The sequence below is a fragment of the Scardinius erythrophthalmus genome, assembly GCF_964197995.2.
Source record: "Scardinius erythrophthalmus genome assembly, chromosome: 12".
In the NCBI taxonomy this organism is placed as follows: domain Eukaryota; kingdom Metazoa; phylum Chordata; class Actinopteri; order Cypriniformes; family Leuciscidae; genus Scardinius; species Scardinius erythrophthalmus.
In genome coordinates, this window is record NC_138232.1 from 35,111,166 (window position 1) to 35,127,124 (window position 15,959).

A 15,959-nucleotide genomic window follows, 5' to 3' on the forward strand; every position below is an offset into this window, starting at 1 on the left:
CAATGATTCTTTTAGAGCCTGTTCCACTAAGACATTTTTTGCAGTATTGATGCAAAAATTATGAGCCCACTTTATGCCAATATTTTCAGAATGCAAAGCTAGATATCTTATTTACATACACTAATATTCATAAGTTTGGGGTCAGTAATATACACTGTCTGGCCAAAAAAGTCACTGTTTGGATTTAAATAGGCAAACGCTTAAGAGTTTTTGAGTGATTGGATCATTATTGCAGTGATTATTATGTTTCTAGCATGTTATATGTTTGGCTACAGTTCTTCTAACCCTAATTGATGGAGTGTGTAGCTTTTCATTTCTTAAACATCTATGAAGACACGCACATCATGGCCATATTCCAGGATGACAATGTCAAGATTCATCAGGCTCAAATTGTGAAGAATGGTTGGGAGGGAGCATGAAGAGTGATTTTCACACATGAATTGGCAGCGCTGAGTAAAGACCTTAAATTCACTGAAAGTCTTTGGGATGTGCTGGAGAAGACTTTAAAGAGTGCTGGACTCTTGCATTGTCAATACAAGATCTTGACCAAAAATGTATGCGCCTCTTGATGGAAATATCACAATATTTATTTCCATCAAGAGGTGTATCAATTTTTGGTGCACCTCTGCAATAATGATTCGATTATTGACTCTTAAGCATTTGCCTATTTAAATCCAAACAGCAACTTTTTTTGGCCGGGCAATATATATATATATATATATATATTTGAAAGAAATTGATTATTCTATTTATTCTATTTAGATGCATTAAATTGATCAAAAAGTGATAGTAAAGTAATTTAAAGTGGTAAAAAAATTGGTTCTTTTGAACTTTCTCCATCAAAGAATCCGTAATTGTTTTTTATAATGTATAAATATTTTATTCCACAAAAATATTAAGCGGCATAACTGTTTTAGACATTGATAATAATAAGTGTACCGACTCCAAACTTTTGAGCAGAATATATAGTCCTTGCAATAGAATATGTGTCATCATATTTGACTGCACAGAAAAACCAGCACAAACTGAGTCAAGCGGGTCTTTGAATCCTACAAATGTGCATAGAAATAATTTTAGGATGTACATAGTGTGCAGGTATTGATATTACACCCTTTTACTGGACTGTAAAATCCTTGTGATCTTTAAAGTGCATCTTGACCATCTCGTAGATGCATATCTGTTCCCTTAAATCACAGGTGAAGTGACCGTCTTGTCTTTACAAGAACTGCCTGAGTCAGCCTGACAAACGACCCTAAACATCTCATTTCACAACAGACATTAAGACACATTCTTGAAGATCTTTGCTCTGATCACAATTTTTATTTTGCTTTCTGGCATTTTATCATGGCCAAAGCAGCCTTTTTTTTGTGTGTTTCATGTCATGATGGAGCTCTGCTGGCATTCTTAGCAAGGTTTCATTCCAGAGAGATGACAGACAAAAGACATAACAGAGGACCACACCACAAAAAGGGCATCATCATCATCCTCTGGCTCTCGATCAACACAGAATGAGTCTGAGTATGCCTGTTGTTTTTCTTTTTATGTGAGTGTAATCCTGAAGTAAACTGCAACAGTACCCGTGTAATTTTGCTGTTTGATATGCAACTATATTTGTCAGTGTAATGCAAGTTCTTTTGTGGATGTGTGTACCGTATGTCTGAATTTAACCATGAATTGAAACCAGGATAATGATGATGGAATATGTACGATGAAGATATTTAGGGAGCTATGTGTATGGGTATTTCTATTACAATATTGTTATGTTATATTTAAGAAACCGAATGGGAAGGGGCGGGTGAGGGTTTGCTGTATTTATCTGTTATGATAGTGTTATAGTGATAATTGGAGAAATGAAGGTGCAGGGGTCTCCCTTTCATGCTGATCTTTCTAGAACCATTACAGCGGATCAGCATTAAAGGGCAGCTTCTGCAGACACTGTTGAATTGTGTGAGCACTGTGAAGAAATGGATAGAAGACGTGACTTGACATGAATAAGTGGAAAAGATGTGAATTTCTTGTGACAGTGTGTTGGTGCACCCAGCTAACAAAAATATGTTCTAAGAACGTTTTGCTAACGTTCCCGTTAAGTTATGAAGACCTTATGTATAGAGAAAGGAATTAAGGGAATGTTTTCTATGTTTTCCTTACCATTATGCAAGTATTATGGGAACATTAATTAAGTAGGTTAACGTAAAAAAAAAAAAAATTGTTTCAGAAAAACGTTCCATGAATGATGTTTAAAATGTCATAATAGCGTTATTAAAGACCAAATAACTTAAAGACCATTCTATTAACACTTCTGAAAAAACTTTTGCTCATAACTTTGAGAGAACCTTGCCAGAACGTTCCCTGTTAACTGGGCATGTGTTGAAGTAGTTGTGTGCTAAGAGGAGGTGCATGGTGTTTCAAATTACACTCTGCCTCATACACACATAATCATAGACATACTATGCTCACACACAAAGATCAACATTACACACGCACACAAACATAGCACGGTTGGTTCTGTCTCTCTCACGCATTTACACTGGGGTCCTTGCTCAGCTGCAGGCAGCCAGTAAAAGGCCTGAATGTAAGTTCCTCATTGCCATTGTTATAATATTATAAATTATAGCTTTCTCGAAAAAAATAATAATAATAGTGCTTGTTAAAATATTGAGAGAGAGAAAAAAAATCTTTTGTAACTGGCTTTACAAAATGCTTTAATAAATTATTGTAATTTATCGCAAGTTGTGGTTTCATTTGTATATTTAATACCTTGCATGCTTGACAACTTCTTGTGGTGTTTTATGTATCATCCACCAGAGGGTGCCAAAACATCTGGTTACGCTTTATATTAAAGGGATAGTTCACCCAAAAATAAAAATGTTGTCATCATTTACTCACCTTCAAGTTGTTCCAAACCTGTATTAGCATAATAATAATAACCTGTATTCTCTCTTCAATTAAACACAAAATAATATATTTTAAAGAATGCTGGTAACCAGACAGTTGATGGATCCCATTGACTTCCATAGTATTTTTTCCATAGAAATTCCAAGTAATTCCAAATATTATATAACTTTTAATTTATATGTTGACGTTATTCTTTATTGAATATTGAAGGATATTTTTCTAAAAGTCTCATTCCCACTTATTCTCTTATAGGCTACTTAAGTAACATACACTATTATACGTAGCATACCAGCACAGAGTAATTTCTTGTTGTATACATGCATACAAAAATAAATAAAAAAGAGAGATTATGGAAGGAAACGTAGGCTCAGTCTATTGACTTTTAATTATTATTATTATTTAAAACCTTTCACCGTTTTCAGACTACTAGGGGATTAAATATGCAAATTTTGCGACAGCCGAGTTTTAACAATCATGAGCAAGAATTTCCCCATTGGAAGATTACAGTGCGACGTCATGGACTACTTAATATTCATACGTCAAGCCACCGTCATTGGAACATTACTAAGCAGCTTTTTGTATTGTGTACTTAATATTAATTAAACACGCCTTCGCCAAGGTAGGTATTGTAATTTAACCTCCCAAAAGGCTGTTTTGCGAGGTGAAAGGGAAACAAAACTTCAAAACCTGTTCCACGGTTTCGGATGAAGTGTGAAGCTGAGGATTTAAAGGGAGATATTTGCAGGCAAAAATATATATATATTACAAACAAAACAGAGGAGTCCATTTTATTGAAGTATTCGTTCATTTAAAGAAGAAAACATGAATTGTATTCCTCTCGTCCTGCTTCTCTTTGGTTTGAGTTCTACACTGGCACAGACTAACGTTACAGCACCAGCAGACAATGCAACTCAATCTTCAACTTCTACACAAACTTCAACAACACAGACTACGACTCAATCTACAAGTACAGCTACAACGACTACACCACCACCAACACCACCACGTCCAAGTAAGGCAAATAGACGGTTACAATCTAAATTTTGATAGATTTATTTATTTATTTATTTTACTGTTATAGATCCTCTAGTTTTACTGTTGTTGAATTTACAAAGAAATAAAATTAAAACTTATGACCTGTGATTACAATAACCAGAATAAATCATTACTATCATTTTTTTTTTACTACTTAGAACACAACGGGCAAAAAAAACTATTACAAATACGCATGTTTGGGGCCATATATAAGCTGTTTAAACCTTTAATTCCCCTGGAAGACCAATATGTCGTACTAGTAAATAACTGCCTCACTCTAATTTCCCATGCTGCTTTTGGTCTGTTTCATAACTACGGATGGCCAAGGCAACCACTGTCTCATAGGGTCTAATTGTTGCCTAATGTATTGAGTCAGACTCATTTCTGCATTAACTAACGTGTTCTCTCTCACACTTCTCACTTTTTCTAGGTTGTGAGAGCAAGAATGGTACAAGCTGTGACGAATGCTTGGCAGATGTGAATGTGAGTTTGGACAACCCGTTGTCTCTCTCTCTCTGTGTGATATTATTGTCCTAATATTGTCCTTATATTTATTTACTTACTTATTTATTATACATATTTTTGCCTGTCACTGGTGCACAAAGCAGACTGGCCTGTTTTATTCACTCTGTGCTCAACACAAACAACACAAACATATGGGTGAGTGTAAACATGTTACAGTAGGAAGGAGGGAGATTTGACCTGTATAAATGAAAACATAAGATGAGAAAGAGAATAAGAGTGACAAGGAAATAATGAACTCAGCGAGCAGCTGGATTGCTGGATTTGTACACTTATCAGAGTATCACTTACCTCACCTGTGGAACAGGTTTGGTCTGTTCTGGATGTTTGCAGCTTTATACTCCTAGAGCTCAGAGTCACTTGAGAGATCCTGTGCACTTCCCTTTCCCAAGTCAGTCAAGTATTTTACAAAGGCCACCGGTGTTTGCTAATCCCTAGCATACAAAAATATGTTCTAAGAATGTTTGGGTAACGTTCCCATTAAGTTCTTTGAATGTTCAAAACATCCAGATTTTCCTAGTTATTCAATCATTATGAAATCATTACATTTTATCATTCTGCAAACATTTTGGGAACATTAGTTTTGAATGTTCTCTGAAGTAAATGTTAGATAAATGTCTAACTAAATAATGTTTTTTTTTGAGAACATTATTACACACCAGATAACTTTTATTAATCCTCTATTAACGTTACTGGAAGAACGTTTGTTCATAACCAACATTGCCAGAATGTTATCCAAAGTCATGGCGCTATTAGGTCCATTTGATTGAAAGGCATTTGAATTGTTAGTGTCTTTTTTTAGCTGTAGATTTCAGGATGTCTGACGCTGACATTCCATATTTATTCAACAAACCTTTGACATGCTTCAGCGTGTCACGCTTCACTCTTCAAAGCATTATAGGCTTCAGACACGCACACACTGCTGTTCTTCTCACAGTTCCTGACATGTGCATCAGTATCAACATTCCCATCAACGTCAATGCTGATGTCATTGCCATCATCAGCTGCATTGTTGCTGTGATATCATATCTGCAACCCTCAATTCAGGGAACAAAATATATTAAGGTACAGAGGATGAATGCATATAACAATATTAGTTTTCAATCTATTTTTTCAGTGTCTGTGGTGCATCCCAACTAAAAAGTGTATAACATACCCAGCCAAAACCATCCTGCCCCCAAATTCCCTCTGCCCACTGAATGATGCTCGATGGGGCCTTTGCACAAGTAAGGAATGCTCATTTAATTTCTTGAAAAACCTGCTCAAGTACCTACATAAATATGGAGTGGTGCAGGGATGACGTCAACAAAGAAACCCGGAAGACTAATTTGCCACTGGTTCCCTCAAAATTTTCCTATGGGTTTGCATAATTTTCAGTTTATGAGTGAAATTGGGTCTGTGGTAAACATAACTTGACTATACTTGAACGTTTTGCTCCACAACCTAAGTTACACACCCATGTCGAAAACTAAGCTGTTATTTATTTATTTATTTTTAAATGTGTGTTTCTATTAAGTAACTAGATAAGAACATTTGGGGTGTGAGTGTGTAATTTACATTGTAGAGCAAAGTTAAATGATTGCCGGTTATTTAATATTGGATCTTTTGATAAATAGCATAATTTATATATGTCTAGATAACTGATTTATTCTCAGGTGAGAATGTGGATCTTATCGATTAGAAATAGCCCAAAACTTAGATGAAATTAAATGTGTGGCCATTTAAATCACAAAACAACTTTGGGCAATCAAGACATCTTTCTAATTCAGATAATCATTAGGGTTGCAAAGGGGCGTAAAATTTCCGGTAAATTTCCGGAAAGTGTCCGGTACATTTCCATGGGAAGTTAAGCTGGGGAATTTTGGAAATATTCATTACCACGGCAACCGCTTGCGCGTCCACTCTGAAAGTAACTGTACACATAAGAGACGGATAGATACATTATTTAAGGTTATTTCTATTCGTTAGAATATTGATATATGAACTTGTTGTGAAGTAAGCCCCGTTGCGAGCATGTGCGTCTCTCTAAACTTTCAGTGTGCTGCACTGCTCTAGTTGACTTCTGCGCCTTCCCCCCTAAAATATCACGTTAATTTTGAAAACGTAATTCCTTTTTGGGGATCCTCTTGGTCTTTCTTCATGTTTCTTTGACAAATATCATTGTCTCAGTCTCACGCTCGCTGCATGTGAGTTAACCACGCCTACTAATTTACATGTTGCGGTATACACGGAATAAAAAAATCTGTTACGGTTGACATTTTCTTCCGCGGTAATGATAAATACCGTCAAACCGCCCAGCCCTACTTATGTGGTAAATAAAGTTATGCTAGCTTATTTAGCATCTAACTTTTCAGCTTGCTATCTACAAGATGAATACATTTGTATGTGATATTTGCAATTTAAACATTTAATAAATATATTTCCCCATAATATCATCAAAACTTACTTCACTTTGTTTAGTCCATAGGCTCAAATGTGTGGCTTCAATAGTCTTGTGCTTTGGGCTTCTGTACATGTGATGGAGGCATGCACAGTGCCAGTAGGGGGGGTGTTCTCAATAGCCATGCAGTAAGCAGTGTGCTATGTGCATGTGATTGAGGAATGGCATGGATATTCAAGTGTATTTGAATGGCATCTGTTTGTTTTAGTCAAGATTATGCTAAAATATACTTTCCTCAACTATATTTAAGTTCCCTATGAAGAGCCAACCCTCAACTTTGAAAATTCCCAGTTTATTCCCATTTATTCCCATAAATTCCTGTTAATTCCCTTAAATTCCCATTAATTCCCATGGAAAGTTTCCATCTTTGAAAATTCCCATAATTTTGCAACCCTAATAATCATACTTAAATTTACCTTACAAATTATTTTAGTTTTTAGTTTAAAATAAATATTTGGATTTAGCAGAATTTCAGTTGCAGCCATAATTATTATTCTTAATATTAACATATTTTAATGCATGTGTTTTTATTGATGTCTAATAATCATTTTTGTTTAGTTTTTGTGTAAAAAAACTGAAATGAAACAATAATTAAAAACATTTATGCATATTGGTAATCAGGCACTTAAAGGGATAGTTCACTTTGAAATTAAATTTTGGTATGTTTTAGCTTACCTCAAGGGCATCCAAGATGTAGGTGTCTTTTTTTCCGCAGTAGTTTCAATTTTGATATTTTTAGGTCAAACCGTTCTTGTCTGTCAGTCATATAATGCAGGTCTATGGTCACGGTCTCAAAGAGCATGCACAGAGTCCAAATTAAAACAATTCCCCATCGTCCAAATTAAACAATTCCCCATCGTAAGTACACATTGATGGCCTAAGACACGAAACAGGCGGTTTGTGTGAGAAAACAAACAGTATTTATATAGTTTTTACCTCTTATACACAGCCACGTCCAAGTGATCTGAGGGCGCGAGCGCATCCTGGTGTGTGACGTGTGCGCAGACTGGTGCATAGATATATACACTAGATTTCGCATTAAAGACATTCGTTCCAATGAACTGCCGTAGACAAGGCAACATCTAGTGTATATATATCTATGCACCAGTCTGCGCACACGTCACACACCAGGATGCGCTCGCGCCCTCAGATCACTTGGACGTGGCTGTGTATAAGAGGTAAAAACAATATAAATACTGTTCGTTTTCTCACACAAACCGCTCGTTTCGTGTCTTAGGCCATCAATGTGTACTTACCATGGGGAATTGTTTCATTTGGACTCTGTGCATGCTCTTTGAAACAGTGACCATAGACCTGCATTATATGACTGTCAGACAAGAACGGTTTGACCTAAAAATATCAAAATTGAAACTACTGCGGAAAAAAAGACACCTATATCTTGGATGCCCTTGAGGTAAGCTAAAACATACCAAAATTTTATTTCAAAGTGAACTATGCCTTTAAACATAATTAAAAATAGTAGCAGTCATAAACAAACAATATCAGGAGGATATCTCTAGTCCTTTCTCTAGCCCAAATTCATCACAACGAAAAAGTAACTACAGTACCGTAATCATATGTTCTTGCCATGATGAATGTTATAAGAATCACCTTCAGAGATCGTTTTTTGACACTTTCTATGACTTTCTGTTTTTTTGTGAATTCAGTAAACTTCCAGATTTTGATCATTACATTGTCAGTGGCTGGAGCGCTCTTCATCATTGGTTTTTTGGTGTGTATATTCTGTTGCTGCAAATGCGAGAACGCTGGGTAAGTCTGAATATACGAGATGTGTTTGACCTATTGTAAGTCACATGGCCTTTTATAACATTGTTGAGTCGCACCCTCCATTTTGCTGTCTTAAATACTATGGGGAGTTGATGTCACCTGCCTCAGGCTGTAATTACATTTACTAGCATAAATGCGAATATTGATCTGCATCTCTGTGAAATGGTAAAACAGTAGAGAACTAAGACACCTCTGGATCATATAAATAGGGCTCAACAACCTGGGAAAATTTGTCTTTCACAGATCTGGTCGATTTGATAACAAGATGAACCGGAAGTTAGACAAGACGAAAGCGAAACAAGAGGAGAGGTAAGAGATTAAAATGTTAATATTCAAAATAGAGAAGACAGTAGGAGATTCAAGATATTATATAAAACCAGTTTAAAGGGGAAAAATTGACATTTTCATTAAGTACCACTACCGTTATCAAATGTCTGCTTTCTATATTCGTGCATATACAGAGACCACTGCAAAATGTGCAGTTTCTCTGGATTTACTATTTATGTGCTGCATGTGTTTGAGAAAAAATGTTTTGAGACTTCGATTATGCAAAGAAAACAAGTTTATATTCATTTTTAAACAACACGATACTAATGTTTTGTCTTTAGTTCAGAAATAATGTTTTGGTGGAATAATCTGAATTTCTTAACTCTTCTGAAGTTAAAACATTACTATCGTGATTAATATTAAACATTATATTATTTATTTATTTATTTTTTTGACCAGTTATCATTTTCTGCAAATAAATGCTCTAAATGACAATGTTTTTACTTGAAATGTGGAAGAAATGTTGTCAGTAGTTAATAGAAAAAAACACATACATATAAATAATAAATCTAGAGAAACTGCTAATTTTACAGTGGTCTCTTATTTTATTTCCAGAGCTGTATATGCACTTACAGATTCATTATGGGTAGTGTACCAACCTCGGATTTTTCAAGGCGACAAAAGATAATGTTATGAGGAACTTAGATGTAACAAAAGATGTCCTATGAGAAACCTGTTTTACAGCTGTAATGGCTACTGATTGTCAACATACCTTTAGGGTGTGTGTGTGATTTCACAAGGAATTTATGTTCTTGGGTTTTTCTGCCACAGAAAAGCTGAGATGAAGATCAGACACGATGAGATCCGTCAAAAATATGGTGAGTCGACAATTCCCTCATCTCAGAAACTGCATAAATAAGTGAATTTGAACAGGTCATTATGCTGGCAGTGCATGCAAAATAAATCAAAACTGTCAATCATTGTAAAGGTAAGCAGCATATGACAGTGTTTTAAAAATAGGTTTAGCCTTGTGTTTTGTAACGTTTTCAAAAAAGCTGCGTTTTTAAAATAAACTATTTGCTATGACTAGTCAAATATTCATGTTTTTATGAAGTTGTGCTCCCTCTAGTGGTGATGTATTTCTGCAGTAAACACTCTCTGACACTAATGTATGTGTACATTGAGTTAATTTTTATGTTTTATAACAATATTTAACATCAGGCTTTGTCCAATGGCCTTTATTTTGAGAATAAATATGTTGCTGTATATTTGATTAATATATGTAATTTTATCTTTTGCATTTCTTTCTGTCTGTCTGTATCAGGTCTCAGCAGGGCAAGTCCTTATGCCAGATTTGAAAATCCCAACTAAAATGATGGGTGCATTATTTTATAGATGAACATTTTGACAATCCGCTGTCTATGCCAACATTATTAAAATGGATGAATGGAAGAATGAGATTCCACTGTGCTCAAAATGATGAATTCAACCTAAGTCCATTTATGTTCATTTATTTTATTTAACAATCTCCTGTGATATATAATGTTTAAAATTGTGTTTTTCAACTCATTTATTAAAACAGTCTTTTAAGTATTATTTTATAAGTACAAATGTTCATTTGTTTATTTCTGTTCTTATCAGATTCTGTTAGATCAAATATGTTGACACAGAACATATTGCATAAGCACTGAATGGGTCAGGACTTTGCATATCATATCATTCTCATACTGATTAGGCTGTTCAGTGACTGTTAAAAAACTGCCCATCATAATATGCAAGTAATTGCAAATTTACCCTGTAAAGGATTAACTGAAACCTAATTCTTAGGCTATTCTTTGTAAATGTACCTCAATATATGAAGTCAAATAAACTCTATTCTGCATAGCCTAATTTTTAGGATACTTGATAAATGCCTGCTGATGTAATGTATTGATTTATTGAATAAAATAATTAATAAATAATTAAAAGTTGCTTGCCTGTTTTGCCTTAAATCCAATAGAAAAATGTTTTTTTTTTTTCAACAAATGGTAAATGTTGAGGCGCTAAATGTTCAAATGTTGATTATCTACCTTGGGATATTAACTGTATTTTATTAATATTATTATTTAATTCACTTTCTATGGGGTCTACAAACCCTTTACCGAAACTTGTAAAATGTGTAAATATAGTTCTAACATAGTATATAGTTTTAATCAATGCACAATACATACACATCATAGTCAATACAATTTGACAAAATCTATAAAAATACAATATATTTAAAAACCCCAATTTGGAATATAAAAACTACACAATTGGTTACCAGGGCTGCAAATGCAAATGTAGGGGGTGGCGAGTTTGTAGTCATTGATAAACATATCTATTGTTGGTAACAGACTTGAAGGTTGAGATTGATGCGTACAATCACCACCAAAATGTGTGTAAAAAAGTTTGGGGTTGGGTTCAGCCAAATATTACGTTTCTGACTATTCTGTGACTGCATACTAATAAAACATACATTATACACAAAGGACAAGGTCATTTAGGCCGAGCCAAGATTTTGACACGTGACCAGAGAATTATTGTGTAATATCAAAAGGCACTTGCTATCAATCTCTCTTTTTTATCTCCAATACTTGCAATGGGATTATTTTACCAGATACCAGAAAAAACTTCCGTGAAAACCTGACAACTTCCTATCCACCACATGTATAACACATGTAAACAGAACTGGGCCAGAAAACACCGAGCATCATTGTGTACAAATGAGGAAATATATGGCTATCACCAGTATTTTTTACCTCTGGTTTAAGCGGTATGTAGATTTGAAATAAAATTAACTGATTCATTAGCCTTGCTCGCTCCTAAAACCAGGATGGTCACGATAAACGATGAGCTCGGGCCTGCTTATCTCCAGAAATTCGCGGGGAGCTTTGCTCGCTCTCGCGAATGAGAGGGACGTCATGTGACCAGACACTAACCAATCGTTGATAAAGTAGGTAAAGGAAAGCGCGTTCCCGTCGGCAGCTGTGTTGCTCTACAGTGTGGAGAGCGCATCTTGTGTTCAGTATATTTCCATAATTCAGACCAACAGACACCTGCAAAATGTCCGAAGACAAGCCAAAGGTGAGCCTCAGATTCGTAATTTGACCGTATTTTTAAGCTTTGTTCAAAACGGATGATGCCGAGTTCCAGTTTCATTTTATGCAACCTTGCTGTGATAGTGAGATTGCGCATTTGTGCGGGAGAAAAGCGGTCGGCACGCAATCATTGTCTTGTTTTCATACAAGTGCCATCCGTTTTTATTTTATAGGCTTCTATTTTCGTTACTGCATGTTTACAACCGTCCGCTAAGCAGATGCTCATTCAAAGTAGGCGATTATTTTGTACTTACCGCGCATTCGCCCCGGTGTAATACAGCGTTTGCGGGTTTTTCTTTGTGAGAGCAAAGTGGCGCTCACCGGCCACGTTACGCCACTGGCGTAAGGAATGCCGCAAGAACAGCGTTACGGAATGTAAAAGAGCGTCGTAGTACACGATGTTCGTCCGCCATTTGGATGGTAAATAAACGGATAAAGTGTATATTCCAAGTTAATCAAAAGTATTCACCCCCAAAGTTTCATTTGAGTAATCTCTCGGTTACGGATATTGAGTTCTGAGTTGCACCTCGCTGCGCCAGATGCTTAAAAATGGCGCACAGAGCCGCAACAATGTTTGACTAGAAGGCTAATAGTTGGTCCTACATTTGCTTGTCTGTTTTTGTGGATTGTACGCCTTGCTCTGCTCGCTGCTTTTATTGTTAAAGAGGTGGCCATCTGAACGTTGTTATAATTCGCTTTTTATCAATTCACTTAGTTCTTAAAAACTTAGCATCCACTAGGCCTTGTTGTTCACTAAGTTACTTGTCGCCTTCGTAAAAAGATGTTCCATGGGCCTCCTACTATATTGCCATGTTCCACAGCAGGGTAGCTTATTTACAAATGTTGTTTCATGCATATTAAATGTGTACATTTTGCTCACTTTGATCTCACCAAACATATGCACTTTATTATTGTTTCAGGAGGGAGTGAAAACAGAGAATGACCACATCAATCTGAAGGTGGCAGGGCAGGATGGCTCAGTGGTCCAGTTCAAAATTAAAAGGCATACGCCACTCAGCAAATTAATGAAAGCATACTGTGAGAGACAGGTAAGGCTCTTCCTGACATTACAACTACTTAAATAGTCATGTACATGTTGTTGCTGTGTGGGCCGTCCATGTGAGTCACGCCGTTACTGTCAGTGTGTTTTTGGAACAATGTAATGGAATACCAGAGAAATCACAGTACAAAACACATCTAAATCACTATAGGTTGAACTCAAAAATATTGCTTCTGATAATGATTCAAATCTGTAATATCAAATTCTAGATTGTTATTGTAAAAATGTAAACATTGCTTTCTTTCAGGGTTTGTCAATAAGACAGATTAGATTTAGATTTGACGGGCAACCAATTAATGAGACAGACACACCGGCACAGGTGAGTAAAAGTGCCCCTTTTTTATTGCTATCAAATCCCCAGTGTTAATGTACTATTACAGTATTTATTTTAATATTTTGATTGAGCTTTTTTTTATATTTTGAGTTTTAATATTAGTTTTTGTAATTGTGTATGTGTCTTTTTTTTTTTGTTTCTTTTTAGCTTTAATAGAACTGTTGCATTGCCAGCTAACTGAAATAAGTGTTTCATCTATTTACATTTTACTATTATTTCAGTTTGTTTCAAGTTACGAAAATTATTTGTCATAGTTTTATTAAGTAATAATAACACTGGAAGTCCCTGATCATACTCCCTTCAAAGGTTTACCAACCCCAAGTGTAGGGTATTTTATGTTTTGATTGTATTAAAAATATTTTTGTTATCAAAATTATTTCTTTATCAGGTCACTCAAAATAATGGGTAATTTATGTGACCAGATGATGGAATATATGTGTGTGTACACGCTATATATATATATATATATATATATATATATATATATATATATATATATATATATATATATATATATATATATATATATATATAATATACACACACACACACACACACACGTTACACACACACATCCATCCATCCTCAGGTCACATAAAATACCCATTATTTTGAATATATATATATATATATATATATATATATATATATATATATATATATATATATATATATATATATATATATATATATATATATATTACATACATACACGTTACACACACACACATCCATCCTCAGGTCACATAAAATAGCCATTATTTTACACACACACAACCAAAATGAACAGGTGACAAGCCATACAGTATTTCCATATGTTATAGTCACTTAATTATTATTTTTTTTTCTCGTTTGCGTGTTAGTTGGAGATGGAGGACGAGGACACGATCGACGTATTTCAGCAACAAACTGGCGGCTCCTGCTAAAACTCCACACCATCTGGACCCCACGCTTATCTATTTTATTCCTCATGATGTTTCATTCAGATGCTTTCACATTGTTTCCCCTTCTCTTTCTCTCTTTGTATCTCTTCTGCCATCTCTAGCTTTCCTAGAGTTGGGCATCACAAACGTGTTTCCAGTATTTATATACGCAATGGTTAGACAGCTACTGTGGTGGGGGAACAAACTCAAGAAGTTCTTCAAATTGTCCACAGGCCCCACTAGCCACTTCTGCAGGGTTTTATGTTGCTCAGAACACTGATTCACTCGACAAGCCCTCTGAACGATCACAGCAGGGATCCGCTCCATAGTGTATTCGCCCTATTAAAAGTGAAGAAGCATAGGTTTTTTTCTTTTCTTCATCTTTCAATTCTTAAGAGCTTTAAGTAGGCGTGTTTCATCTCGGATTGTATTTGCCTGTGTGTTGTAGAAATATGTTCGACCAGTGTAGTGTTCATTTGCCTTTTTAATGGGGCCGCTTCTCGTATGAGCTCACTGTAGGGACGGGATCTATGGATCGTCTTGTTGGTCGTTTATAAATGAAGAGACGGATTACGTGACAGAATTTACAGTGACCCTTTCTGGACCAAACCCCAAAGAATGGTACTCGATTAGCTGATAAAGGCAGGATTACGCCAACTAGTTCTAAGTTCATACTTTTAAAGTCTAGTCTGTAGAAATCTATCCATTTACAATTTCCATTTCCTCTTAATTGTTGGTTGAGTGGAATGACCTAAATGGACCAAACATCTTTTTTTCCTTACTGTTTTTTTTTTTTTTCCTTTTTAAATCCCAAATCTACAACCAAGTCTTGAATCAAATCAAAAGGGAATCCTTTCAGGCTTTGTTGCAGAGGTGTATCTGTCATCGCTCATAAGGACTGATCTGATCTCTTTTAACATCTCTAGCCCTCCCACTGTAATTCATATGGCTGAAAGGGAGAGAGGGTTTCAAGGGTCGGCTCCAAGATTTCCAGATGTTGGCATCCTTCTGTACTGACATGTACTTCTTTTCTTTTTTTTTTTGTCCTTTACTACTGTAAACAATAAATATAGTTTGGTACTTTTTTTTTTTTTTTTTTTTTTGCTGAGGCTTTTTCCATCATGTCCACAAAGTAATTGTTTAACAGCATGTTTTTTCAAATACAAAGCATTGTAGAAAAGCACAATGATGCATCCTTTAGCAATATGTCAAAAGTCTCTTTATACACAGTTATTACATGTATAAACATATAAAACATGAGATGAAGTGTCAAAGATTAAATATAAAATATAAATAAATTCTGGAGTGTCACAAAGGCACTTGAATGTTTGTCACACATGTAGCTTGTTGCATTGTCTTACAAGATGAGATGCAGTGTCGTTCATATCCACTTTCAAGATTAAAATATATTTCTAAAAATCTACAGTTACAGAGAACAATGCTTGTAAAACGATTTGGGATTTTTCAAAACTGCTAAATAAAAAACTCTTGCTTTCAGAATGGTAGTGAACAATATTTTCTTGAGATATTAAAACTAAGCAGTCGGCAGTTAATATTACTCTTACTGGGTACAGAT

General features: G+C 35.2%; 2 protein-coding genes across 3 annotated transcripts; both read left to right on the forward strand.

Moving 5' to 3' along the window:
* The first annotated feature begins 3,450 nt into the window (after positions 1 to 3,450).
* pttg1ipa (PTTG1 interacting protein a) lies at positions 3,451 to 10,839 on the forward strand. Its single transcript, XM_081381504.1, has 7 exons — positions 3,451 to 3,907; positions 4,361 to 4,413; positions 5,570 to 5,678; positions 8,560 to 8,662; positions 8,924 to 8,989; positions 9,779 to 9,825; positions 10,272 to 10,839. The coding sequence occupies exons 1-7, from the start codon at positions 3,718 to 3,720 to the stop codon at positions 10,316 to 10,318; spliced, it is 615 nt and encodes a 204-aa protein (XP_081237630.1). The 5' UTR covers positions 3,451 to 3,717; the 3' UTR covers positions 10,319 to 10,839.
* Positions 10,840 to 11,673: 834 nt separating this feature from the next.
* On the forward strand, positions 11,674 to 15,876 carry sumo3a (small ubiquitin like modifier 3a). Of its 2 annotated transcripts, none has more exons than XM_081381507.1 (4): positions 11,674 to 12,052; positions 12,987 to 13,115; positions 13,374 to 13,445; positions 14,324 to 15,876. In XM_081381507.1, the coding sequence occupies exons 1-4, from the start codon at positions 12,032 to 12,034 to the stop codon at positions 14,384 to 14,386; spliced, it is 285 nt and encodes a 94-aa protein (XP_081237633.1). In that variant the 5' UTR covers positions 11,674 to 12,031; the 3' UTR covers positions 14,387 to 15,876. The 2 variants fall into 2 exon arrangements, with proteins under 2 accessions (XP_081237633.1, XP_081237634.1); XM_081381508.1 differs by lacking the exon at positions 11,674 to 12,052 and adding an exon at positions 12,078 to 12,891.
* The last annotated feature ends 83 nt before the right edge of the window (positions 15,877 to 15,959 follow it).

Coding starts and splice junctions, on each gene's coding strand:
- pttg1ipa (XM_081381504.1), top strand. CDS start 3,718: ATGAATTGTATTCCTCTCGTCCTGCTTCTCTTTGGTTTGAGTTCTACA. Junction 8,663..8,923: donor TGCAAATGCGAGAACGCTGG/GTAAGTCTGAAT, acceptor TGTCTTTCACAG/ATCTGGTCGATTTGATAACA. Junction 9,826..10,271: donor TGAGATCCGTCAAAAATATG/GTGAGTCGACAA, acceptor TGTCTGTATCAG/GTCTCAGCAGGGCAAGTCCT.
- sumo3a (XM_081381507.1), top strand. CDS start 12,032: ATGTCCGAAGACAAGCCAAAG. Junction 13,116..13,373: donor AAGCATACTGTGAGAGACAG/GTAAGGCTCTTC, acceptor GCTTTCTTTCAG/GGTTTGTCAATAAGACAGAT. Junction 13,446..14,323: donor AGACAGACACACCGGCACAG/GTGAGTAAAAGT, acceptor TTTGCGTGTTAG/TTGGAGATGGAGGACGAGGA.